Here is a 26,294-nt window from a genome sequence, read left to right as displayed (position 1 = left end):
AAGCATGCAGTGAAGTGCCTCAATTGCATCAACAACCAACACAGGCTGAGGATGGTGCTGGGTCAGCCCACATGTCGCCACACAGAATGCCCACAACTCTCTAACCCTACCTGCCCGTCTTTGCAATGTGCAAGGAAACTGGAGGGAACCCATGCAGTCACAGGGAGAACGTACAAACTCCTTACAGTTAGTGGCGGGAAGTGAACCCTGACTGGTGACGCTGTGAAGTGATGCACTAACCATTAATTAATCAATAATTCATTCAGCAGAACAGTAGCCCCGTTCCTGTGCCGTATTGTTCAATGTTTTGACTCCCCTTCCTACCCTCTCCACTGAACAGGCAGAGAGATGGGATTTAGATGAATATGCTGTGCGCGGGGTGGCATCTCTCAATGGTGGCAAGGTAGCGTAGTAGTTAGTGCATTGCTTTACAACCCCAACAACACGGGTTCAATTCCAACGCTGACTGTAAGGAGTTTACATAGCCTCCCCATGACCGCGTGGGTTTCCTCCAGGTGCTCCAGTTTCTTCCCACATTTCAAAGATGTACTGAAGGCAAGGCCAGAAGGGTTTGTTACTGTGCTGCACCTCTAAATAAAAATAAAGCAGCACCTTCCGGGTGTGGAGGAGCTGCCCTATGCTCTGGGCTCAGGCCCCAACGTGAAGCCGACACAGTGGCCCAAACCCAGCTGCCGTTCCCACGAGCCAACGGTGCGAACCAGCAGAGCTGCACAGGCAGGGGAGAGAGGGAGTGGCGTGACGCAGAGACTTACTCAGGATGTTGAGGACAGAATCCTTCCGAAACATTACCAGATTACCCATCATGATGTGACACACCAACTCCTGCAGCTGAAACACAAACAGGCGACAATTTTATTTCAATTATTGGTCCACCCACAGCACACCACATCATGAGAAATCTTCAGCATTATTCCAGCGTTCCCTCTGGGATCAATTCAATTAAGCAACAGAATCAGTCTGCAGGAGCTCAGCTGGTGGAGCAGCATATATGGAAGAGGAAGAGGATCTGTCGATGTTTTGGGTCAAAACTGTGCACCAGAATTAATCAGTAGACACTTCAGGCCGAGACCTTCAACAGTACTGGAAAGGAAAGGGGCAGAAGCCAGAATAAGAAGGTGGGAGGGAGGGGAAGGAGGACCACCAAGAGGGTAATAGGTGAGACCAAGTGAGGAGGAGGTGGGTTTACGGGGGAAGGGGAGAAGGGAAAAGTTGGGAGTTAATAGGTAGAAGTGCTAACGGTCTGAAGGAGGAGGAATCTAATAGGAAAGGAGAGTGGACCATGGAAGGAGGGAGGGAAATAGAGAGGTGATGGGCAGGTGAAGAGAAGAGGGTGAGAAGAGAACCAAAATGGGGAATGGAAAAAAAGAAGAAGGAGTGGGGAGAGCTGGAAAAATAGATGTTCATGCCATCAAGTTGGAGGGTACCCAGACAGAATGAGGTGCTGTTCTTCCATCTTGAGTTTGGCCTCATTATGGTGGTAGAGGAGGCCTTGGGCAGACATGTCGGAATAGGCATGGGATGTCAAATTGCATAATGCTCCTAGTAAGGTCTGACAAAGAGCTGTAGAGACAAGAGCTGTGTGTAACCTAACCAAAGGCTTTGGAGAACAGAACTGTGGACAGTTCTTCAAGTGTGGTCTGCACATGAGCCCTGGTGACCAGAAATGTTCATTGAGCTGTCAGCATGATTTATCCAAAGGCTGAGGAGACCAGTATTGTGGAGAGTGCTCCCGATTTGGTCTAATAAGGGAAATGGAGATTATGGGCCGTGCTATTCCACAGTCAATTCCACCCTCCCCAAGTGAAATGGGGCATCATCTATGAATTTTGACCATCAACTAACAATGCCAACCCTTCCTGAGTGAGCAGCTGAGCCACACAAATGCGGCAAGGTAACCCACTGACACGAAGGACAGCAGCGTTTGCAAGATAGCCTGGGCTACAATCCTGCTGAGAGCCCACCATCAAGTAGCAGTTCTTCACATGACAAGTTAACAGAACTTCGATGTGCATGTGACAAATAAAACTAATCTTTATTTGTGCATTTTGTAAAGAGAAAATCCTGCTGTGAAATTAGGTGTTTGTGGGGCTATATACAGAAGAGAATAATGAAGCTGGAGATAGAAAACAGTGGAAGGTGTGTTTTGGGAAAGCAAAGAAATTCTCACAGGCAGTTAGCAAGATTTTTTTTAAAATCAGTTGCCTAAGTCACCCCATGTCCTTCTACTGTTTTTCGAGCTCTAGCAATGACAGACAGACAGACATTCTTTATTGATCCCGAGGGAAATTGGGTTTCGTTACAGCCGTACCAACCAAGAATAGTGAAGGAATACAGCAATATAAAACCATAAATAATTAAATAATAAGTTAATCATGCCGAGTGGAAATAAGTCCAGGACCAGCCTATTGGCTCAGGATGTCTGACACTCCGAGGGAGGAGTTGTAAAGTTTGATGGCCACAGGCAGGAATGACTTCCTATGACGCTCAGTGTTACATCTCGGTGGAATGAGTCTCTGGCTGAATGTACTCCTGTGCCTAACCAGTACATTATAGAGTGGATGGGAGTCATTGTCCAAGATAGCATGCAACTTGGACAGCATCCTCTTTTCAGACACCACTGTCAGAGTGTCCAGTTCCACCCCCACAACATCACTGGCCTTATGAATGAGTTTGCTAGTTCTGTTGGTGTCTGCTACCCTCAGCCTGCTGCCCCAGCACACAACAGCAGACATGATAGCACTGGCCACCACAGCCTCGTAGAACATCCTCAGCATCGTCCAGCAGATGTTAAAGGAGCTCAGTCTCCTCAGGAAATAGAGACAGCTCTGACCCTTCTTGTAGAATGCTTCTCCATCTTAAAAGATCTAGCCTGGGCCCAACACATTTGCAATCACAAAGAAGGCATGCCAGCGTTCTGCTTTGTTTGGAGTTTGGGACATCCCCAAAAACTTGCCAATCTCTAATTAGCTGTGTCACAGCACGATCTAAAATCTCCAATGCACAGGATCACAAGAGGCTCCATTACAGGCACAAATATCCCCTACCATTAAAGATCTCTGCAAGAGGCAGCACCCATTACTAAAGATCCTGAGCATATGGGACACGCCCTCTTCTCATTTCTATCATCAGAGAAGAGGTACAGGAGCCTGAAGACCGACACTCAATGGCCCGAGTACAGGTTCTTCCCCACCACCATCAGGTTTCTGAACAGTCCACGAACAGTACCCCATCATTCCTTAGTTTTCTTTTCACTATTTAGAATCAGAATCAGATTTCATATCACTGACTTGTAGTACAATAAATAAAAATACCCTCAATTACGATAATATACATACACACTCACTCACTCACAGAGTACATTAAATTCATAGTGCAAAAAAAGAACAGGCCCTTCAGCCCACAATGACCTTTTAACCTACTCTAAGATCAATCTAACCCTTCCCTTTTACAGAGTCCTCCATTTTTCTGTCATCCATGTGCCTAAGAATCTCTTAAATGCCCCTAATGTACACTGTCTATAAAAAGGTATTCAACCCCTCGGAAATTTTCATGTTTTATTGTTTTACAACATTGAAATCACAGTGGATTTAATCTGACTTTTTTGACACTGATCAACAGAAAAATACTTTCGTGTCAAAGTGAAAGCAGTGTTAAAACTACACAGTGTTCTAAAGTAATTACAAATATAAAGCACAAAATAATTGATTGCATAAGTATTCATCCCCTTTAATAAGATACATCAAATCATCACTGGTGCAGGCAATTGGTTTTAGAAGTCACATAATCAGTTAAACGGAAATCATAATGTGTAGTCAAAGTATTTGACTGTAGTAAAATTACACCTGTATCTGGATGGTCTAATTGCTGGTGAGTCAGTATCCTGGCAAAAACTACACCACGAAGACAAAAGAACACTACAAGCAACTCCGCACAAAGGTTATTGAAAAGCACAAGTCAGGAGATGGATACAAGAAAATTTCCAAGTCGCTGAATATCCCTTGGAGTACAGTTAAGTCAATCAGCATGAAATGGAAAGAATATGACACAGCTCTAAATCTACCTAGAGCAGGCCATCCTCAAAAACTGAGTGACCATGCAAGAAGGGGACTATTGAGAGGAAGGCCACCAAGATAACTATGACAACACTGGAGGAGTCACAAGCTTCAGTGGCTGAGATGGGAGAGATTGTGCAGACAACAACTGTTCACAAACGAGAAATCTGCAGATGCTGGAAATCCAAGCCACACACACAAAATGCTGGGGGAACTCAGTAGGTCAGGCAGCATCTATGGAAGAAAGTACAGCTGACGTTTTGGGCCTGGCCAGTTAGTTTAACATCTGTAGTTGGAAAAATGCTTGAAGCTATCATTAAAGAAAAAAATAGCGAGGCATCTGTAAAGAAATGGATCTATCAGGTAGATGCAGTGTAGATTCAACAAAGACAGGTCCTGTTTGACAAACTTACTGGAGTTCTTTGTGGATATAACGAGTGCAGTGGATAGAGGGGAACAGATGAACGTTGTTTACTTGGAATTCCGGAAGGTGGATTTCCACAAAAAAGACTTATCCATAAGATAAGGATGCCTAGAGTTGAGGGTGATGTATCAGCATGGATAGAGGATTGGTTAACTAATAGAAAGCAGAGAGTTGGGATACATGGGTGTTACTCTGGCTGGCAATCAGTGGTGAGCGGTGTGCCACAGGGGTCAGTTCTGGGCCCGCAACTGTTCACGATATACATTAGCGATCTGGAAGAAGGGACCAAGTGCAGTGTATCTACATTTGCTGATGATACTAAATTGAGTGGAACATCAAATTGTGCAGAAGATGGCAGATGGAGTGCAATGTTGGTAAATGTGAGGTCATCCATCTTGGAAGGAAAAATGAAAGAGCAGATTGTTATTTAAATAGTAAAATATTGCAGCATGCCTTGGGAGTGCTTGTGCATGAATCACAAAAAGTTAGTTTGCAGATGCAGCTGGTTATCAAGAAGGCAAATGGAATGTTGGCCTTCATTGCTGAAGGGATTGAATTTAAGAGCAGAGAGGTTATTCTGTAACTGTACAGGGTACTGGTGAGGCCACATCTGGAGTACTGTGTGCCATTCTGACTGACAGACAGACAGACTTACTTTATTGATGCCAAGGGAAATTGGTCTCTTTACTTGAGGAAGGATATGCTGGCCTTGGAGGCGGTGCAGAGGAGGTTCACCAGGTTGATTCCAGAGATGAGGGGGGTCAGACTGAGGATAGACTGAGTCATTTGGGACTGTACTTGCTGGAATTCAGAAGAATGAGAGGAGATCTTATAGAAACATATAACATTATGAAAGGGATAGGTAAGATAGAGGCAGTAAAGTTGTTTCCACTGGTAGGCCAGACTAGGGGACAGAGCCTCAAAATTCGAGGAAGTAAATTTAGGATGGAGATAAAGAGGAACTGCTTTTCCCAGAGAGTGGAGAATCTGTGGAATTCTTTGCCCAATGAAGCAGTGGAGGCTACTTCAGTAAATATATTTAAGACGAGGTTGGATAGATTTTTGCATAGTAGGGGAATTAAGGGTTATGGGGAAAAGGCAGGTAGGTGGAGATGAGACCTTGAGCAGATCAGCCATGACCGTATTGAATGGCAGAGGAGGCTCGATGGGCCAGATGGCCTACTTCTGCTCCTGCTTATGTTATTATGTAGAAAGCCACTGTTGAAAAAAAAACCTCACATGCAATATCAGCTTGAGTTTGCCAGAAGGCAGGAAGTCAGCTGGAAAAAGGTTCTATAGTCTGATGAAACCAAAATTGAGCTCTTTGGCCATCAGACTAAACACTATGTTTGACATAAACCAACCACCGCACATAATCAAAAACACACTATCATTACCGTGAAGCATGGTGGTGGCTGCATCACTGCAGCAGGTGCTGAAAGGCTTGCAAAGGTAGAGGGTAAAATGAGTGCAGCAAAATACAGGGAAATCCTGGAGGAAAACCTGATGCAGTCTGCAAGAGAACTGCAACTTGGAAGAAATTTTTTGGAAGCCTTGTAAGTAACAAGGCTATACAGCCTTGGCTTAAAAAAAACAAGTTAATGTCCTGGAGTGACCAAGTCAGAGTCTAGACCTCATTCCAATTGAGAAGTTGTGGCTAGACTTGAAAAGGGCTGTTCACTCACTATCACCATGTACAATCTGACAGAGCTTGAGCAGTTTCCTAAAGAAGAATAGGGAAAAATTGCAATGGCCAGATGCGCAAAGCTGATAGAAATCTAGCCACACAGACTCAAGGCTATAATAGCTGCCAAAGGTGTATCTATTAAATACTGACTTGGAGGGGATGAATACTTATGCAATCAATTCTTTTGTTTTATATTTGTAATTAATTTAGATCACTTTGTAGAGATCTGTTTTCACTTTGACACAAAAGAGTCTTTTTCCATTGATCAGCGTAAAAAAAAAACCCAAATTAAATCCACTGTGATTCAATGTTTTACAACATAAAAAACATGAAAAGTTCGGGGCGGGGGGGGGGGGGGGAAGAAGGGTGAATACTTTTTGTATGCACTGTATCTGGTTCTACCATCACCCCCAGAAAGGTGTTCCATGCACTCACTATTCTCTGTGTAAAACTTACATCTGACATCCCCCCCTATACTTCCTCCAATCACCTTAAAATTATGCCCCTGGCGTTAGCCTTTTCCTCCTTTGGGAAAAAGTCCTTGGCTTTCTACTTAATCTATTATCACCTTGTACACCTCCACCAAGTTTCCTCTCATGTTCCTATGGTCCAAAGAGAAAAGTCCTAGCTCACTCAACCTATCCTCATAGTACAGTACATGCTCTGCAATCCAGGCAGCATTCTGGTAAATCTTCTCTGTTCCCTGTCTAAAGCTTCCTCATCCTTCCTATAATGAGGCAACCAGGACTGAAAAGAATATACCAGATGAGGTAGTGCTCATGGATTCATGGACCAATATGAAATCTGATGGTGGAAGGGAAGAAACTATTCTTAAAAGACTGAGTGTGGGTCTTCAGGCTCCTGTACCTCTTCTCTGATGGCAGTAATGAGAAGAGGACATGTCCCAGATGGTGAGGGTTCTTCATAATGGATGCTGTCTTCTTGAGTCATCCTCTTTGGAACATGTCCTCTTTTTAAAAGATTGCTCCATGTGCTGAAATGTTTCACGGTTCACCTCTCCTGAACTGCCCGTTGTGTTAGGCAATCAATGCTACATCGCTAACCCCTTTTTTGGAGCCTTTCCAAGACTAATTTGTTCTGTGACTCTGTAGGGACCTAGAGGGATAGGGGCCAAATGTAGGAAACTGGAACCACCAGGTGGACAGTGTGGTTGGCATGGAGTTGTTGGGCTGAAAGGCCTGCATTCATGTTCTATGACTCTAAGCGCCCCCTGTAAATGAATCTCATTAATCCATGATGGTCTGACCTACAACCCTCTGCACCTTCTAACTGGAGGCTGTGATATCACCTTCAGTTGCTACTGCCTTTGTCCCATTGACACCACTGGAACAAAAGCCACACGCCACTAGAAAGTGGGCACCATGGTTGTGTAGTGGTTGGTTCTGTTGCTATCATAGCTTGGGGCATCGGAGTCCTGAGTGAATTCTGTAAGGAATTTGTACGTTCTTCCCATGCTTTTTCCAGGTGCTCCGGTTTCCCCTCAGTCTAAAGACAGGTTAGCAGGTTAATTGGCCATTGTAAACTGTCATGTGATTAGGCTCGGGATAAATCTGTGGGTTGTTGGGCCTGAAGGACCTGTTCAATGCTGGACCTCTGAATAATTAAAATAAAACGGACCTGTGCAGAGTCGATGACGGCAACAATCATGTTGAGCAGCTCGCTGCTCCGGAGGGTCTCATCGGGAAACTAGAAGAGGGAGAGAGCAGACGTTACAAACACTGACTGCATCTTAGCCCCTTCTGCTCCCCTCTTGCCTCCCATCCTGCATACAGAACAACAGTTCAGTCCAGCCTGTCAGGGAACATGGAATGCAAGTCTACCCCAGGCTCCTCTGGAATTAATCAGCTGGTCATGGAGATGTCAGAGTTATAGGGAGAGTTTCGGCAGGCTAGGCCTTTATTCCACAAGTCCTCGGACCTGGTAAGAGCACTAAAGGCAGGAGAGTGGGGTTGAGAGGGATAATAAATCAGCCATGACGGAATGGCAGTGCAGACTTGATGGCCTGAGTGGTCTAATTCTATTCCTATGTCTTTTGGTCTTTTACCCGTGTTCAATCCTGACCTGGGGGTGGGGTGTCTGTGTCTCTCTCCGTGTGTGGAGTTTCTCCCTCTCGGGCACTCTGCCTTCCTCCCATGTCCCAATCTTGTGGGTAGGTTTATCAGCCATTGTAAACTGCAGATGTAGGCGAGGGGTAGAATCTAGGGGTAAACTGATGAGTATGTGGGGAAGATACAGTGGGATTAATGTAGGACTAATGTAAATGGGGGGGGGGGGGGGGGAGAGAACTGATGGTCAGTGTAAAGTTAATGGCCCAAAGGGCCTGTTTCCCTGCTGAATCTCTCTAATACTTCTCCTCTGCTGGCCTGCCAGCCACAGAAGCCGGAGACACTTTGGTCTGGGTTCTTTTCAAATCTTGTTTAAAGGCTGGGAAAATTGCAGCCAATTTTATCTGGATCCATTAAATTGCACCGTCATCAGAAGACAACGTGCACATGGTCTAATCCACTGGGGACATCCAACCAAATCCAGCAGCCCAACAAAAGAGACAGTGCAGCTTGAGAGGAGTACCACCCCTCCCTTGTCACCGCCTCCTTCCCCAATGTCAACCCTCTTCATTCAGTGCCGCCCTTCCCACTGCGTGACATTTCTCCCTGTGTGACCCTCCCTCAGTACCACCACCCCTCCCAGTGTGACCCTCCCTCCCTCAATACCACCACCTCTCCTACTGACCCTCCCTCCCTCAATACCACCACCTCTCCTACTAACCCTCCCTCCCTCAATACCACCACCTCTCCTACTGACCCTCCCTCTCTCAATACCACCACCTCTCCTACTGACCCTCCCTCTCTCAGTACCGCCACCTCTCCTACTGACCCTCCCTCTCTCAGTACCGCCACCTCTCCTACTGACCCTCCCACCCTCAATACCACCACCTCTCCTACTGACCCTCCCTCCCTCAATACCACCACCTCTCCTACTGACCCTCCCTCCCTCAATACCGCCACCTCTCCTACTGACCCTCCCTCCCTCAATACCGCCACCTCTCCTACTGACCCTCCCTCCCTCAATACCACCACCTCTCCTACTGACCCTCCCTCCCTCAATACCGCCACCCCTCCTACTGACCCTCCCTCTCTCAGTACCACCACCCCTCCTACTGACCCTCCCTCTCTCAGTACCGCCACCTCTCCTACTGACCCTCCCTCCCTCAATACCGCCACCTCTCCTACTGACCCTCCCTCTCTCAGTACCGCCACCCCTCCTACTGACCCTCCCTCCCTCAATACCGCCACCCCTCCTACTGACCCTCCCTCTCTCAGTACCGCCACCTCTCCTACTGACCCTCCCTCTCTCAGTACCGCCACCTCTCCTACTGACCCTCCCTCTCTCAATACCACCACCTCTCCTACTGACCCTCCCTCCCTCAATACCGCCACCCCTCCTACTGACCCTCCCTCTCTCAGTACCGCCACCTCTCCTACTGACCCTCCCTCTCTCAGTACCGCCACCTCTCCTACTGACCCTCCCTCCCTCAATACCGCCACCCCTCCTACTGACCCTCCCTCCCTCAATACCACCCCTCCTACTGACCCTCCCTCCCTCAGTACCACCACCCCTCCCAGTGTGACCCTCCCTCCCTCAATACCACCACCTCTCCTACTGACCCTCCCTCCCTCAGTACCGCCACCCCTCCCAGTGTGACCCTCCCTCCCTCAATACCACCACCTCTCCTACTGACCCTCCCTCCCTCAATACCGCCACCCCTCCTACTGACCCTCCCTCTCTCAGTACCGCCACCTCTCCTACTGACCCTCCCTCTCTCAGTACCGCCACCCCTCCTACTGACCCTCCCTCCCTCAATACCACCACCTCTCCTACTGACCCTCCCTCCCTCAATACCACCACCTCTCCTACTGACCCTCCCTCTCTCAGTACCGCCACCTCTCCTACTGACCCTCCCTCTCTCAGTACCACCACCTCTCCTACTGACCCTCCCTCTCTCAGTACCGCCACCTCTCCTACTGACCCTCCCTCTCTCAGTACCGCCACCCCTCCTACTGACCCTCCCTCCCTCAATACCACCACCTCTCCTACTGACCCTCCCTCTCTCAGTACCGCCACCTCTCCTACTGACCCTCCCTCCCTCAATACCGCCACCTCTCCTACTGACCCTCCCTCTCTCAGTACCGCCACCTCTCCTACTGACCCTCCCTCTCTCAGTACCGCCACCTCTCCTACTGACCCTCCCTCTCTCAGTACCGCCACCCCTCCTACTGACCCTCCCTCCCTCAATACCACCACCTCTCCTACTGACCCTCCCTCTCTCAGTACCGCCACCTCTCCTACTGACCCTCCCTCTCTCAGTACCGCCACCTCTCCTACTGACCCTCCCTCTCTCAGTACCGCCACCTCTCCTACTGACCCTCCCTCTCTCAGTACCGCCACCCCTCCTACTGACCCTCCCTCCCTCAATACCGCCACCCCTCCTACTGACCCTCCCTCTCTCAGTACCGCCACCTCTCCTACTGACCCACCCTCAGTACCACCACCCCTCCCAGTGTGACCCTCCCTCCCTCAATACCGCCACCTCTCCTACTGACCCTCCCTCCCTCAGTACCATCACCCCTCCCAGTGTGACCCTCCCTCCCTCAATACCACCACCTCTCCTACTGACCCTCCCTCCCTCAATACCGCCACCCCTCCTACTGACCCTCCCTCAGTACCACCACCCCTCCCCGTGTGACCCTCCCTCCCTCAATACCACCCCTCCCAGTGTGACCCTCCCTCAGTACCACCACCCCTCCCAGTGTGACCCTCCCTCCCTCAATACCACCACCTCTCCTACTGACCCTCCCTCCCTCAGTACCACCACCCCTCCCAGTGTGACCCTCCCTCCCTCAATACCACCCCTCCCAGTGTGACCCTCCCTCAATACCACCCCTCCCAGTGTGACCCTCCCTCAATACCACCCCTCCCAGTGTGACCCTCCCTCCCACAGTACCACCACCTCTCCCACTATGACCCTCCCTCCCTCAATACCACCACCTCTCCCACTATGACCCTCCCTCCCTCAGTACCACCACCCCTCCCAGAGTGACCCTCCCTCAATACCACCCCTCCCAGTGTGACCCTCCCTTCCTCAGTACCACCACCTCTCCCACTGTGACCCTCCCTCCCTCAATACCACCACCTCTCCCAGAGTGACCCTCCCTCATTACCTCACTAGTTGACCCTCCCTCAGTACCACCCCTCCCTCAATACCACCAGCTCTCCCACTGTGATCCTCCCTCCCTGTACCACCACCCCACCCAGTGACCCTCCCTCCCTCAATACCACCTCTCCCACTGTGACCCTCGCTCCCTCAATACCACCACCTCTCCCACTGTGACCCTCCCTCCCTCCCTCAGTACCACAACCCCTGCCAGTGTGACCCTCCCTCCCTCAATACCACCCCTCCCAGTGTGACCCTCCCTCCCTCAGTACCACCACCCCTCCCAGTGTGACCCTCCCTCCCTCAGTACCACCACCCCTCCCAGTGTGACCCTCCCTCCCTCAATACCACCACCCCTCCCAGTGTGACCTTCCCTCCCTCAGTACCACCACCTCTCCCAGAGTGACCCTCCCTCATTACCTCACTAGTTGACCCTCCCTCAGTACCACCACCTCTCCCATGGTGCACTGCTCTCTCCCATTGCTTCAATCATTCTGAAATGATCTCGTCCCTGGAGTGTGAGACCAGGCTCAACCCTTGATGCAGATGCAACCGAGCCGTGGGTTACATTTCAGACCGTACCGATGTGTAGATGGTTGGGGTGAGGTAGCAGAGCAGCCGAATGTCGTCCTCCTGGCACGCCTTCATGTCCATCATGAGACAGGTGTGGAGGTCCCCGAGCTGGGTGGCCTGTGCAAACGACTCGTAGAGCCTCATCTTCCCCGCTGCAGCTTTACTGAAAGAAACAGGCACCGCAGTAAGGGGCACGTAAGGTGGGCCAAGCTGCTGCACTTTCCTCGCTCACCACCTCCACTCTTGGATCTGGCTCACTTTCTGCCAGGGGTTAGTTAATCGAAACGTAGTTCATAGTGGATCCGAGCCCACAGCACAACTGACATCAAATACACATTGGGATTTATCTACTTAAGCTCAGTTTATTCCATATCCATACTTTGGCTGAAGGTTGTTTTTTGTTGCATGTCATGTCCTGAACAACACACCACAGCAAATTCTTAATACGTGTAAAATTATAGTGCTCAAAGTTAACCCTTGCAGGATAGTGGGTGGGGAGGGTATGTCAGAAGTAGATTTTTTTAAAACATAGAATGGTGGCTGCATGGAATGGGAAATATAACCATTAGACAGGGAATGTGGGCTCTCTATGGATGTGCTGGGTCAGTGCAGACTTTGTGTCTAATCCAAGCTGGCTCTCGTAGGGACTGCAGACAGAGCTTACCCTGCTTAACGCTTACTGTACCTGCCCTGCAAGGGCGGTGCAAATGGAACTTATCTTGACATTTAACACATTGAATAAACCACATTGTCCCTGTCCCAGGACTGTGTGATGAGACAGTGCAGGAACTTCAGTCTGTGATTAACCACACAGTCCTCTTTCAGAGATTGCGTGATGGGGCAGCAAAGGAGTTTCACTCTGTGACCAACCTGCAATTACTCTGTCCTGGGACTGTGTGAGGGGACAATGCAGAAGAGTTTCACTCTGTAACTAACCTATCCTGTCCCAGGATTGTGTGATGGGACAGCGCAGAAGCATCTCTCTGTGACTAACCCATCCCGTACCTGTCCAGGACTGTGTGTGATGGGATGGTGCAGAAGAAGCCTCACTCAGTCAGGCAGCATCTGTGGATGGACATGAACAGGCAACGACCCAATTGCCCACTTCCCTTCACAGAAGCTGCCTGACCCACTGAGTTCCCCTAACAGCTTTTCTATTCTCCAGAATCCACAGCTCCTCATGTTTCACTGTGTATCTGCCACATACACAGACTCTGCTGAAAACATAGAGCAAGCTATTCTACACAGCCAGAGAACCAGGGCTGGGAAAAGTGCAACACAACATCCTTGTAAAACATCTTCAGAAATGTTAACTTCGAGGTTTAGCTTGTTTTTGGAAACAGGTGTATTCTATCTCAATAGCCTCCAACTGGATGGCACTGAACATTGATTTCTCCAACTTCCAGTAATTTCTCCACCTCCCCTTCTCTCCGTTTCCATTCCCCATTCTGGCTCCCCTCTAACTCTTTCTCTTCTCCTCATCAGCCCATCACATCCCTTTGTGCCTCTTCTCCTTCCCTTTCTTCCATGGTCCACTCTTCTCCCCTATCAGATTCTGTCTTCTTCAGCCATTTACTTTTCCACCCATCACATCCCAGTTTGTGATTTCACCACCCCCCCTCACCTCTCACCTACCAGCTTTTACTCCTTCCCCTCCTCCCACCCTTCTTACTCTGGCATGTGTTGCTCTGGATTTGCAGCATTTGCAGAATTACTTGCGTTAAGCAACCTTTACCTGGCTCGTAGGTAGTAGAGGAGGTGGTAACCGATCTTTGGCTGCTTCTGGTATAATTCAGACAGGAGCTCCAGGAGCAACGAGAAGCTGCTGTTATCCTCTTGCATTTGGCACAGATTCCTAGGTAGCAACAGACAGAATTAACCGCAGCTCCCGCACGGGAACAAAGTCCGGCAAAACCCTGGTCTCTACGCCCCAGTCGGGACAAAGGTCAGAGTCAAAGTCAAATTAATTATCAAAGTACGTGTAATATATCCCTTGAGATCTTGCAGGAATTTACAGGAAAGAAATATAATAGAATTAATGAAAAGCTATACATAAGCAAAGACTGACCAACAACTGAAGTGCAAAACACAACTTAGTTACACAGACAGGTGATACAAAGAAAATGAGTTGTAGAGTCCTTGAAAGTGAGTCTGCAGGTTGTGCAATCAGTTCAGAGTTGTGGTGAGTAAGGTTTCAGAAGCTTGATGGCTGCAGGGTACTACCTGTACCTGAACCTGGTTGGGTGGGACCCAAGGCTCCAGCACCCCCTGCCTGATGGTATTACCAAGACGAGAGCATGGCCCGGAAGGTGGGGGGGGGGGGGGGTGGGGGTTCCTTGATGAAGATGCTGCATTATTGTGACAGCACTCCATGTAAATGTGGAGAGGTGTAAGAGCGTTGAGGTGTATCAAGACCTTTTCATCACTGCAGGGTTCAAATCCTGAAAATCCATCCCTGACCAGCACAGAGGGAGCCTATGACCCACACAATCAAGCGGTCTAAGACGACAGCTTGCCAGCAGCCAAGCATACACAATTCAGTCACATGCACATTCACCCGAGGATAAAAGTGGACCCTGCACTCAAGCTCAATCTGCCTGCAGGGATGAAGGAGCATTGGGTGTCCCTTGGGAAGTTGCAACAGTGAGTACTTGCAAAGAAAGTGATGGCTGGCTTTCATTTTGCGAAGTATTTGCAGATTGTCAAAGAGTTCAGTCAGTGACCTGAACCTACCTGAAGGTTACATAAAGTGGCTTTCCCACAGACTCCTCCAGAGACCTGCAACAGAGACCATTAAAACATCACATACACCAATCAACAGCCTTTGATGGAGCTTTAACGGAGTGTAGCCAAACACGGTACGACAGTAAACCACAGGAGCAGACACTACACAAGATCACAAAAAAAAAAGGCTCAGTTTGAAGAGCACACTTGATAGAATGATGGGCAGAGAAAGGTTATGCGGTCGATTATAGCGCTTAGGTAACAGATGGCGCAGCCATCTTAAAATTAGGGGACAGCAACATGGTAGCGCAATTGCTTTACAGTACAACTTGGGGTTTGATTCCCATCGCTGTCTGCAAGGAGTTCTCCCTGTGGGTTTCCTCCAGGTGCTCTGGTTTCCTCCCACGATCCAAAGATGTTTGGTTGGATTTCAGGTTAGTAAGTTGTGGGCATGCCATGTTTGTGCGAAGTATAGAGACTATCCCCAACACAATCCCCAAACTGTGTTGGTCGTTGACACAAACGATGTATTCCACTGTACATTTTGATGTACTTGAGACAAATAAAGCTAAACTTTTTTTAAATCTACCCACGTACCTGTCCAAGAACTTTTAAAATTTGTCCATTTGGGTTTGCAGCTGTCACGTATCCTACCTTTTAGGGAGCAGCATTCTTTTCAAAGTTCAAAATAAATTTAATATTGAAGTGCCTACAGTGATGCTAGAAAGTTTATGAACCCTGTAGAATTTTCTCTACTTCTGTATAAATATGACCCAAAACGAGATCAGATCTTCACACGTCCTAAAACCAGATAAAGAGAACCCAATTAAATAAATAAAGCAAAAACATTATACTTGCTCATTTATTTATTGAGAAAAATGATTCAATATTACATGTATTTGTTGGAAAAAAATATGAACCTTTGCTTTCAGGAACTGGTGTTGTACAGCAATAATTTCAACCAAACGCTTCTGGTAACTGTTGATCAGTTTTGTACATCGGCTTGGAGGAATTTTAGGCCATTTCTCCTTACAAAACCGATTAAACTCTGGGGAGTTATTGGGCCTCTTTGCATGAAATGCTTGCTTCAGGTCCTTCCACAACATTTCTATAGGATTAAGGTCAGCACTTTGAATCGACCATTCCAAAACACAGATTTTCTTCTTTTTAAATCATTCTGTTGTTGATTTACTTTGGTCTTTCAGATCACTGTCTTGTTTTATCACCCAACTTCTATTAAGCTTCAGGTGATGAACTGCTACCCTGTAAAAGATCTTGATACAATTTTGAATTCATTGTTCCCTCAATGATTGCAAGCTGTCCAGGCCCTGAGACAGCAAAGCAGCCCCAAACCATGATGCTCCTTCCACCGTGCTTCACAGTTGGGATGAGGTTTTGGTTTTGGTGTGCAGTGTCCTTTTTCATCCAAACATAGCAGTGTGTATTTCTGCCAAAAAGTTCTACTTCTGTTTCATCTGTCCATAGAATATTGCCCCAGGAGCACTGTGGAACATCTAGGTGGTCTTTTGCAAACCTGAGACGAGCAGCACTGTTTTTTTTTACAGCAGTGGGTTCCCCTGTGGTGTCCTTCCAGGAACACCGTTCTTGTTCAGTGTTCTTGTTTATGAACAGAGACTTTAGCAAGTTCTAGAGGTTTCTCCAGGTCTTTTGTCATTACCTTTGGGTTCTTTTTCACCTCCTTCACCATTGTACATTTGGCTCTTGGTGTGACCTTTACAGGATATCCACTCCTAGGGAGCGTAGCAACAGTACTCCATTTCCTCCATTTGGAGACAATTTCTCTTACTGTCGACTGATGAACACTCAGGTCTTTAGAAATGCTTTTGTAGCCTTTTCCAGCTTAATGCATCTCTATAATCTTTCTAAGAAAAGTTGTTCTGATTGAGGCACGGTGCACCTAAACTGATCTTTCTTGAAAAGAGCAAGCTCTGTCAGTAACCTGACTTTGTGTATCTTTTTTATAGGGCAGCGCGCCTCTAAAACCCACAATTCCAATCTCATCTCATTGACTCCAATAGCCTTTGTAGAAGGCATTACCCCAGAGGTTTGCATACTATTTCCAACAAATACATGTAAAATTGAATAATTTTTCTCAATAAATAAATGAACAAGTATTATGTTTTAGTGTTGTTATTTAATTAGTTTCTAGTTTTTTGGGCTTGCATGAAGATATGATCACATTTTAGGTCATATTTATGCAGAAATAGAGAAAATTCTACAGGGTTCACAAGCTTTCTAGTACCACTGTATATGTCACCATAGACAACCTTGAGGTTCATTTTCTTGTGGGCATTCACAGGGAAAAAAAAGAAGGACAATAGAATCAATAAAAACAGATGAAAATTTGAAAAAGGGGCAGTATAGTGGTTAGCGTAACACTACACAGCACCAGTGACCTGGGTTCAATTCCTGCCGTTGCCTGTAAGGAGTTTGTATGTTCTCGCCATGAGCATGTGGGAATCCTCCAGGTGCTCTGATTTCCTCCCACATTCCAAAGATATACAGGTTGGTAGGCTAATTGGTCACATGGGTGTAATTGGGTGGCTTGGGCTTGTTGGGATGGGAGGGCCTGTTACAATGCTGTTTCTGTCAATAAGATAAAAACTACACACAAACAATTACAGAAGAGTCTAACATGGACCCTGTTGAATTGCTTCTGTCTCCATTGCTACAGGGCAAGAGCCTCTGATAATTAATGATACACTTGCACTAACTAATTTAATAACCAACCGACAATCCTGTATTTACTCCTGGCAATGAAACCACATTGGTTAATAGCACCTGAGCCCCAGACTCAGCGGCAGCATTTACAGACTAATTAAGAAACAATTACGCAGTTGAAATAATTCACCTCACACTGTGAGCTGTTTTATGTTTGAAAGTATCGAGGACTGCGGGTGTGTGGTACACCAAGTCCCAGTGAGATGATCATGATCCAGATGCAGCTTTACCAAGAGTGCTGCAAATAACAGACTGCAGACACTGGACAGACACTTCTGCCAGTCGTAAAATTGTGAGTTCAAGTCCCACACTCGGCACAGAATTAAACATCCTGGCCAATACTCAGCAGGGTCAGGCAGCATCTATGGAAAGGAATGAAGAGTCACTGTTTTAGGCAGAGGCCTTTCATCAGGAAGGGACTCCTCTCCATTGATGCTGCCTGACCTGCTGAGTTTCCCCTAGCGTTTTGTATGTGTGTGTGTTATTCTGAATATCCAACATCTGCAGAATCTCTTGTGTTTAGGTCAATACAGTGACGCTCACTGGCAGCAACGAAGTACCACAGTATGCAGTGGGGGGCTGGCGAGGAAGCCCAACAATATGTGAAAGGGGCTATACTAATAAGAGAGCATCAAGCTGTCAGGGGTGGCGTGGTAGTGTAGTGGTTAGCATGATGCTGTTATAGCTCGGGGCATCCGAGTTCAGAGTTCAACCCTGGCACCCTCTCTAAGGAGTCTGTACATCCTCCCCGTGAAATGCATGGGTTTTCTCTGGGTGCTCTGGTTTCCTCCCACAGTCCAAAGATGTACCAGTTAGTAAATTAATTGGTCATTGTAAATTGCCTCGTGATTAGATTGGGACAGACAGATAAATAAATACAACATAGCATAGAGGGAGCTCTGGTAGGGAAGAGGGTAGTAAAAGAACAGTAAGCTGGAGTCCGAGGGAAATGGGAAGAGATAATTAAATTAAAAATAACTTGCTCCCTTTGACTCTCCATTCAACTCTAGCTGGGAAGGAATTGGAGTGGAGGGTGGGGTGGGGTAAGGAGGGCAGTTGGTAACCTTTCCTCCTGCCCCAATCTAGCCACATTTTTTTAAAACACATGGAGCTGAGGCGAGCTTGAGAGCCCTTGGCAGGTTGTAATGGGAAACAGTACACTGCTTGCCCAGCACAGGGCTGTTGGCAGGTTCCACATTATCACATACTCCCACCAAAATCTCAATGTGAAGAAATGGTCCATAATTCATTCCGCATCGACTGCCGGCTGGTGGCGTAGTGGCATCAGCGCTGGACTTCGGGGCGAGAGGTCCCGAGTTTGAATCCGGCCGGCTCCCTTGCACGCTCTCCATCTGTGCTGGGTTGAGTGTCAGGCTAGCAACTCCACCTCGTAAAAAAATACCTGGGGAAGGATGGGCTCTGCCAGACACACCGTACGATGAGCAATCACCAAAAAGATCAGTGCAAAAAGCTTGTCATGATGGCACCCTGACAACTCCACCAGGAGTTAAGGGCGCGCGTGCATATATATATACACACACACACACACACTCTTCAGAAAACCGTGGAGTGCAGATGCTGCTGAGGTTGAGAGGGCTGAGAGCTTGAAATCCCCAAGAGGTAACCAACCTGTGCCGGTCCAACCATGTTGATGTCATGGCCAAGAAAACTCACCAACAACTCTAATTTCTCAGGAGGTAAAAGAAATTTGTACTCGTTAATCCTTACTCATTTTTAATGACGCAGCATAGAAAGCATCCTAGTTGGATAACTTGACATAGCAACTGCTCTGCCTGTGACTGCAAGAAACAGCAGTGAGTTGTTGACACAGCTCAGCACATCACAGAAACCAGCCTCTACTCTAAGGGCTCTTGTATCTTCTGCCCAATTTTTTATCCTCTGTCCTCCGATAATTATCAGAGGGAATGTTCAAGGTGGATGGGGGTCTCTGTCTATACTACTTACTGCCTCAGTAAAGCAACCAGCAGAATCAAAGGCTGGAAACACTTACTACCAGGCTCAAGACCAGCTTGTACCAAACTGTTATGTATCCTACCCTATGATAAGATGGACCCCTGATCTCATAATTTACCTCGTTAGGATCCTGCACTTTGCTTACCAGGACTGCACTTTCTCTATAGCCGTTTACACTTCATTCTGCATTGTTGTTTTCAAAGGATTCAAAGTACATTTATCATCAAAGTATGTATAAATTATACACCTTGAGATTTGTCTGCTTACAGGCAGCTACAAAACAAGAAAACCGAAAAACCCCAACTGCAAAAAGAAAGACCCAATGTGCAGAGAAAGAAAAAGCACAAATCATGATCTAGCCTCAATGCACTGTGTAATGTTTGAGGTGTATAAATACTATGCAAAACAAGTTTTGCAGTGTATCATGAAACATAATAAACCAATTCCAATTCTCTCCCCACCTCCTCATCCTGTCCAGATCTTTGCCCAATCTTCCCTTGCTTTGAACCAGCTGGTATGAACGTGCAAAAACAAACCCACACACACAAAATAAAAATATTTCCAAGTCAAAACTTACTCCTCTGTGATCTCCTCAGGTAGAACTTCTCCCCTGAAGTGTCCCTTGAACAATTCGACTAAGCAAGAAGCCAACGTCACCATGAGCTCGGTATCAAAATCGTCCTTCCAGAGAGAAGAAACAACAAATTATAAGACAGTCACTGACAGGAATGTTTCCACATGTCGGGGAGCTACTGTGCATTCTGGAACAGATTTAGTCACCCCAAGATTCAAAGCATTTACCGCCTAGCCCACTTAACTCAATGCGACACATAATCTGCTGGACAAAGTCAGAAGGTTAAGCAGCATCTGCAGTGCAGTGGATGGGGGCAAGAGGAAAGTGGAGGGGATGAATTGTCAACATTTCATTCTGAAACCCTGCCTCAAATACCTCCACTCCTCTCCCCACCAGAGATGCTGCTTTACCTGCTGAGGCCTTCCAGCAGATTGCTATTTTTGCTCCAGATTACTGCACCTGCCGTCTCTGTTGTTTAGAACGAGGCTTACTTCCAGCAACGTAGGATGCCGTGTTTCCCAATGCATTGTGGCTCCCAATGTGACGACTGCTCGATTCTCCTGCTCTGGCCTTGTCTCTCAGTGGAGTTGCTCGTCCCTTTTGACGTAGTTTTCTCCAGTCAATCAACCTGTCCCCGCGCCAATACTCACTGAACACTCCTGTCCCCTGGTAGGTGGCCATGCACAAAATTTCCTCCCTAAACCTTTCTGTGGCCTGAATCACTTCTTAAACCTGCCTCATTGGTCCTGACGACTTCTAGACTGGCTGAAACAACTTCACTCTTGCAGTTTCCCATCATCAAAGTACGTATATGCTACCATGTACTAAGTACCTTGAAATTCATTTTTGCAGGCATTTGCATGAAAAATACAACAGAATTTTACAAAAAAACCATACCTGTAAATAAAGACTAACAAACAACCAACATGCAAATGAAGATGGACTGAAAATAAAAATAATACTGAGAACATGGGTTGTAAAGAGTCCCTGAAAGTTTAGACTAGAGGTGATTGAAGTTATCCAGGCCGGTTCAGAAGCCTGATGGTTGTAGGGTAATAACTGTTCCTGAACCTGGTAATGTGAAAGCTTCTGTACTTGCTGCCTGATGGTAGCAGCGAGAAGGGGTTATGGCCTGGATGATGGATGCTTTCTTGTGGCAGTGCACCATGTAAATGTACTCAGTGGTGGGGAGGGCCTCTTTACCATTGGAGCTGGTCACCTCCCCTTCTTCCTCCTTGCGTAATTTATTTAACCATTCCTGATTTCAAACACTGCTCTCTGAATCCTATTGAGAATTTGGAGAAGCTCTGGAGGAGAGCCAGCATGGACAAGATAGGCTCAACAGTCTCCTTGTGTGCTACACCAGTCTATGATTCACTGACATTCCTCGTAACCCTGGAAGAAATAGCCACTTTCACTTACTCACCCTCAGTAGGGAAGGGGACGAGAGGAGTTTAGTTTCAGTCACCTTGCTATAGAAAAGAGCCTATTAAATTAGAAAGAGCACAATGAAGATTTACAAGAATGTTGGCAGGACTTGAGAGACTGAGTGATGTCTGGTAGAGGTGTGTAAGGTTATAGGGGCCGAGGTGGGGTGAATGCAGTCTTTTCACAGCTCTGCAAAATCAAGAACTAGAAGGCACAGATTTAGGACAAGGGGCAAAGATTTAATAAAAACTTGAGGGGCAACCTTTGAAGAAAAAACACAATATGGAATGAGTGCCAGTGTAAGTGGTTAAGGGAAATACAATTAACAAAATTTAAAAGACAGTTGGGCAGGTACATGGTTTAGAAAGTTATGGGCCAATGAGACTAGCTTAGATAATGCATCTTGGTTGGCATGAACCAGATGGGCCAAAGAGCCCTATCTCATAATTTATAACTCAATGCTTCTATAAGTCTACTGACCTGCGGTGATACAGGATTACAAGGGGGTACTTTGAATGCTTACCTCCAGTATCATGTCCACAATTTCCTGCATTATTTCACACTGAATCTCCGTGTCACTGAAAGGGAGTGAGAAAACAGAACAAATCAGCGAGAGTGCAAGCAAACTGAAGCAGGAGGTGATCATTCAAGGCCACTATTCAATATCCTGATGGCTGCTCTGCCCTAGGCCTCTCCTTTTCTTGGCAGAATCGGATAACATTTATCTCATCTGTGCCGACTGCGATGCCCACCTACATCAATCCCACTTGTCTGTGTATGGTTCACATCCCTCAACACATTCCCCATCCAAGTACTTTTTAAACATTATTACAGTACCTGCTTCTAGCACCTCTGGCAGCTCACCAGGGGGTATAGGAGCCTCAAGAACCAAACTTTAGCAAGAGCTTCTTCCCTTGTTCAGATTTCTGGACAGCATATGAACCCTATTTCATTATTTTGCTCTTTTTTCCCTAGTACCTATTTCTTATCGTAACTTAATAAGACAAATTTCAAATAAAACAACAAATTTATTGGCAACTGTTAATAATAATAATAAACCACATTCAGATTATTTCAGATAATCATCGTCCTTTATGTAAAATTATATTGTTTAAGTTTATGTTAAGTTTCTTTTTACAAAACTTATTTTATAATTTATACTACTTTTATGTTTTTGCACTGTACTGCCACAAAACAACAAATTTTACATCATAAATCAGTGATAATAAATCTAATTGTGATTCTTTTGTCACGTCTGTAATGTACTGTGTTGCAACAGAAGGTTAATTTTAGAACCATAAGACAAAGCAGCAGAATCGGGCCAAGAAAAGTTGAAAGATTGGAGCGAATGGGCTTGTATACACTGGAATTTAGAAGGATGAGAAGGGATCTGATTGAAACATATAAGATTATTAAGGGATTGGACACTCTCGAGGCAGGAAACGTTCCTGATGTTGAGGGAGTCCAGAACCAGAGGCCACAGTTTAAGAATAAGGGGTGGGCCATTTAGAACAGAGTTCAGAAAAAACTTTTTCACCCAGAGAGTTGTGGATCTATGGAATGCTCTGCCTCAGAAGGCAGTGGAGGCCAGTCCTCTGGATGCTTTCAAGAAAGAGTTAGATAGAGCTCTTAAAGATAGCAAAGTCAAGGGATATGGGGAGAAGGCAGGAACGGGGTACTGATTGTGGATGATCAGCTATGATCACATTGAATGGTGGTGCTGGCTCGGACTGAATGGCCTGCTCCTGCACCTATTGTCTATTTGGCCTATCGAATCTGCTCTGACATTCATTCATGGCTGATCTATTATCCCTCTCGACCTCATTCTCCTGCCTTCTCCCTGTAATCTTTGAAACCCTTAATAATGAAGAAACTATCAGCCTCCGCTTTAAATATACCCAACCACTCGGCCTCCACAGTCAGAATCAGGTTTAATATCACTGGCATAAGCTATGAAATTTGTTAACTTGATGGCAGCAGTGCAATGCAATACATAATACAGAAAAAAAATACTGTAACTTATTTACAAGTATATATGTATATCAAATAGTTAAATTAAAAATAGTGCAGAAACAGAAATAATATAAAAAGTGAGGTAGTATTCATGGGTTCAATGTCCATTTAGGAATTGGATGGCAGAGGGGAAGAAAGTGTTTCTGAATTGCTGAGTGTGTGCATCAGGCTTCTGTACCTCCTTCCTGATGGTAGCAAAGAGAAGAGGGCATGTCCTGGATGATGGGATTCTTAGTAATGGCCGCCGCCACAGATTCACCAGCCTCTGACTAAAGAAATTCCTCCTCATCTCTGTTCTAAAGGGACATATATTCTGAGGCTGTGCCCTCTGGTCCTAGGCTCTTCTACTTTCATGGCATTTATACGTTGTGCTTAGCTACAACAATGAACTTGAACAGTGGCAGTTCCCCAATCTTTCAAAACACCCATATACATTTTCTTTAGATAACCCAAATGATATACCCTCCACAAGTACAGAATTCTAGGGATTCCCTACCATATTTCATGGGAGTCTGAGATATTAGGGTGGAAAACAGCTTCTTTGCCCAGAGAAGACCTCACTGACTACTGAACTCCCTGCCACCACCCAGGTCTCATCATGTATAAAATGTCAGTAGTGTTATACTGGTTATTTCTTAAACTTGTATCATAAATGCACCTTATTATGTTAATTTATTTGTGGTAAAATTGTTTTATGTGCTATGTGTGAGTTATTTGTATTGCACCTTGGTCCGGAGGAATGTTATTTCGTTTGGTTGGTATACATGAATACGGCTGAATGACAATAAACCAAAGGGGTGGATCCCAGTCCGCATGTTCAAACTCCCAATTCTCAGCTGCTCAGCTAAACTCCGCATTTTGAACTCAACATGCACAATTCAGCCAATCCGTCCAGTCTGCTGTCATCATTGTGGGGGCCACTTATAAGCATTATTAGAATATAACTCTCAGGAGGGATTTAAAAAAAAAGATATCAGCACCAGCCAGCTCTGTGAGTAAAGCTCGACACCTCCAGGATAAGTCCAGGATACATCATAACCTACCTATCATGTCCATGCACCATTATCTGTCTGCACTGCATTTTCCAATTCCACCAGGCAGGGTCCAAAACCAAAAGGAGGAGGGTTAGGCACTGGGCTAGCAACCCCATCCAGTAAAAATCCAGGGCTACAGAAACACCAACAGAAGCTACAAAGACCTCACGCATGGGAGAGGAAAGAAGACCGGCCCAGGACATTTACCAGGAGCACTGCATACAAAGGGGCCACCAAACCAATAATCTCTCTGATCCACTACCATCAAGAGTGAGTTACAGGAGCATCAGGACTAGGAATGCTTCTTCCCTCAGACTGTGAGACTAATGAATATCCTGGCCTGACCGAGATCAGATCACCAGGACAGCAGAGCTATTCACTATTTACCTGTGTGTGCACTCCACAGGCATTTTGAATTACAAGTTATTTATGCTGTGTGTGTGATATATGTATTGTGGGTGCACTGTGGTCCAGAAAAACACTTGATTCATTTAGTTGTATATAAGTACAGTCAGATAGCAATAAAACTGAACTTGAGCGGATTCTGCCGAGCTGCTGTTGGCTTATCCCAACTGGGATGAAGGGCTTAAGTAACTGTACTTTCTCTGCAAGTGCAATGAATCAGTCAGCATTGCTATTGCTTTTCCCTTGTACTACTTCCATGTACCAATATGATTACACAATCTGTATGGATGGCATGCAAAACAAAGATTTTCACTGTACCTCAATACATGCGACAATAATAAACCAATTTACCAACTAATGGTGGCACACTAGTGCAGCTAGTAGAAAAGGTGCCTCAGCTCCCACAGTTCACTGTGTGGAGTTTGCACAGGCTCTCTGTGACCAAGTCACTCTACCCATCCTCCCAAGATGAGCCATAAGGGTTAGTAGGTTAATTGGTCGCACAAGTGTAATTGGGCCGCGTGGGATCTCTTGTAACAGTGCTGTATCCCTCAATAAAAAGAAAAAATAAAGAAAGAAATATTAATTGGCTGCTATATATTGATCTGACTGTGTGAGTGAATGGATGGGAATGTGGGGAAACTAGGTTATGTAGAAAATCAGCAGGGGAAGGGGATTGTTCTGTGAGCTGGCACAGACTGAAAGGGCTGAATGATCTCATCCACAGTGGTGTAGCAGTTAGCATGACAGTACTACAGCTCAGGACATTGGAGTTCAGAATTCAGTTCCGGCGCTGTCGGTAAGGAGTGAGAGTTTCCTCCGGTTCCGTCCCACAATGCCAATACGTAATGGTCAGTAGATTAATTGGTTATTGTAATTTGTCCTGTGATTAGGCTAGGATTAAATAGGTGCATTGCTGGTTGGTGTGACTCGTTGGGCTAAATAAATATGCAGAAATCAAGTAGCCTTGACTGGTAACCTGCCAACAACCTAAGTAAGACATTGACTAGCCCACCCCATCTACACCATCTGCAAAAAGTACTGCAGCAACCTTCCACAGGACAGGAGCAACGTCACCTCCTAGGGGTTGCCTCTCCAAGATGCTCACCAACCTGACTCTGGAATACGGAGCTGTCCTTTCTTCATTCCAGTCTAAGAGGGAAACTGACATCATCTGGACTTCACTGGATCAGAATGGTGACTGCAACACCCCCTCAAGCACAATCTCACAATTACTTTTGCCTCTGCAGACCACATAGGAAAAAGTGGACTAGAAGCTAACTAAGTTTAGATATTGTGTGACAACGCATGGAAACCCTAGAATCAAGGGGTTCACAGAGGCAGGCTTGGGAATCATATAAAGTAACTGTTTTCTCAAAGTTACAGGCTTGCACCTAACCATTAGGTCTG

At 46.2% G+C, this 26,294-nt stretch overlaps 1 protein-coding gene across 5 annotated transcripts in view; it reads right to left on the bottom strand.

Moving 5' to 3' along the window:
* Window positions 1–26,294, bottom strand: part of ints3 (integrator complex subunit 3) — a 169,234-nt gene that overhangs the window by 33,862 nt on the left and 109,078 nt on the right. For all 5 annotated transcript variants that reach the window (XM_059980055.1, XM_059980054.1, XM_059980050.1 and 2 more), the window contains 7 exons: window positions 21,956–22,010; window positions 20,008–20,111; window positions 14,724–14,768; window positions 13,726–13,845; window positions 12,000–12,153; window positions 7,823–7,891; window positions 774–849 (listed from right to left, as the gene is read on the bottom strand). In XM_059980055.1, the coding sequence (XP_059836038.1) occupies window positions 774–849; window positions 7,823–7,891; window positions 12,000–12,153; window positions 13,726–13,845; window positions 14,724–14,768; window positions 20,008–20,111; window positions 21,956–22,010 (623 nt within the window). The remainder of the gene's footprint in view (window positions 1–773; window positions 850–7,822; window positions 7,892–11,999; window positions 12,154–13,725; window positions 13,846–14,723; window positions 14,769–20,007; window positions 20,112–21,955; window positions 22,011–26,294) is intronic.

This window comes from Hypanus sabinus, chromosome 9, assembly GCF_030144855.1.
Source record: "Hypanus sabinus isolate sHypSab1 chromosome 9, sHypSab1.hap1, whole genome shotgun sequence".
In the NCBI taxonomy this organism is placed as follows: Eukaryota; Metazoa; Chordata; class Chondrichthyes; order Myliobatiformes; family Dasyatidae; genus Hypanus; species Hypanus sabinus.
This window is presented reverse-complemented; position numbering and strand designations above follow the sequence as displayed.